Here is a 2184-nt window from a genome sequence, read left to right as displayed (position 1 = left end):
CTCACACGCAAGTGAAAGTTGGACACTGAATAAGGGAGACAAAGAACTGATGCGTGTGAATGATGGTGCTGCTAAAGAATGATGACAGTACCACAGTCTTCCAGAAGAACAAGTCTGCCTTGGAAAAAGTAAGGTGGAATGTTCCTTAGAATCGAAGATATTGAGAATGCACCTCACATATTTTACACCTGTTATCAGGAGAGACCAGTACCTGGAGGACATCATGCGGGGTAAAGTAGAGGGGCAGGGAAAAGAGGAAAACTCTCAATGAGATGCCATGACACACTGGCTACACCAAGGGTTCACACATCGTTACATCTATGAGGATGGCTTGGGTCAGGGGAGAGTTCTGTGGTATTGTACATGAAATCGCTGTGAGTCTGAACGGAACTGACAACAGATAAAAAGAGAAGCAGCATATCTACAAGCCCATAGGGAAAGACAATGGTGGGTACTCTAGAAATAACTTCTAAAACTTGCTTACTATGTGTCAGACTCTGTGATAAGCATATTAAAAGATTTCATGTAATCCTAAGAACCTACACAAGGTACCATGAGTCCATTTCTTCTCTCCACTGTGCAGTTGCTAAAACTACGGTGTAAGAGCTAACTGGCTAGCAGTTAAACAGTGCACAGTGAGTGGGCAGAGCCATACCTGGGATCCTGGCCTGAGTTGCTTGTGTTGGACCATACACAATCATCTACATAGAGTAGAAAATAACAGCGAGTACAACGTACTCATGGATTCAGAAGGCATAACTTGAAATTTTAAATTGCCACTGATGCCACAAGCTGATGGATAAGAAAAATGCAGGAATTGTTTTAAGTTAAATTCCAATAGCATGGAAGATAAAAATAGCACTTACTAACTCATTTAATCCTTATAAAAACCTTATAAGATACTAAGCATTGTCTGTTAACAACTCTATTTTAGAAATGAGGAAACCGAAACTCAGATGTTCAAAACGTATCCCTACACACTGTTAATAAGATATCAGGATTTAATCCTGGCTAACTGGCTCCAAAGGCCATGCTCTGAACTAGCACTCTTAGACTGAATACTTGAGATCCCAGTTCTATGGCTCTCTATATCTACGGTTACAAGATGACAAATTGAAGGGTCATCGAAGGAGACAATGTTTCCACTTATTGTTATGAGTAAATGCTGTGCAGACCCTATGTACAAGACAACAAAATGCTGCCAGGTCCTACACAGTGCTCACAATGCTGAGTCCAGTGTGGCGGCCCTCTGTATCAAAGCACCTCATTAAGGATCTTCCTCTTTTATACTGACCCTCTATTTTACCAAGCTTGATGTCCACTTTCCAGGGACTGGTTCCTCCTGATACAATGGCCAAAATACCTGAGTCAAAGTCTCGCCATCCTCCATTCTAAGAAACAATCCACTGTGATTTCTGAGAGAGATTTGTTTGCTTACCACTTCTTGCATTGTTACTTTCCTTCATTCTAAGGCCACCTTGTTTCAACTATTGTTCTACTAAGCAGAGTATTAAGAAATATCAAAAGAAATACATACAGAGAATCTAGATAAAGAAAATTTCTGAGTGTTTCAATTTAGTCTTTATAATCAAACAAAACCAAATTGGAGACCAAGGCCTTTAGAGGGAAAAGATGGGAAATGTTAACCAGCTTACCTTGAAATATTTCCTTCTCATTCGAGTCATGTTCATTAACATAACTCCAGAGTTCACTCCGGTTTTCCCATAGTATGGATGTCTGGCAAAGCGATTATACCATCCTATCCGAGGTTCCTCGTGCTCTGGTGCCATTGCAGCAATTTGTGTGGAATTAAATTTCTTTAGTAAAGACCAAATATCATCAACGGGTCGTAAAAAAAGAATATCTGTGTCCACATACAATAGTGAGTCAACTTCTTTCAGGATCAACTATAAAGAAAGATATTTAAATCACTATAATTTATCTAACTAAAACATAAGATACTTTAAATATAAATCTACTAAAGATATAGTTTTACATTTTAAAAATATTTTCCAAGTAATTTTTCTAAATCTGTAATTTTTTGCTATGCCATAAAGAGATGATCCTAATAAAACTTTCGAGGGAAGAAAACTAAAAAAATAAAATTGAGAAGACCAAATACTAACAATCAGGACAAGAAAAGTGTTATCCTCTTCAAGGATCAGGAAGTGGTGGAGGGAGGGT

General features: G+C 38.4%; 1 protein-coding gene across 1 annotated transcript in view; it reads right to left on the bottom strand.

Annotated features, from left to right (window-relative positions):
• Positions 1-2184, bottom strand: part of GXYLT1 (glucoside xylosyltransferase 1) — a 49131-nt gene that overhangs the window by 31211 nt on the left and 15736 nt on the right. Inside the window, exon 4 of the mRNA XM_013006934.2 lies at positions 1656-1907. Coding sequence (XP_012862388.1) covers positions 1656-1907 — 252 coding nt within the window. The remainder of the gene's footprint in view (positions 1-1655; positions 1908-2184) is intronic.

Source organism: Echinops telfairi, unplaced genomic scaffold, assembly GCF_000313985.2.
Source record: "Echinops telfairi isolate 266 unplaced genomic scaffold, ASM31398v2 ScPeMD7_12;HRSCAF=54, whole genome shotgun sequence".
NCBI lineage: Eukaryota > Metazoa > Chordata > Mammalia > Afrosoricida > Tenrecidae > Echinops > Echinops telfairi.
The sequence above is the reverse complement of the archived record's forward strand: the minus strand, read 5'-3'. Positions and strand labels throughout refer to the sequence as shown.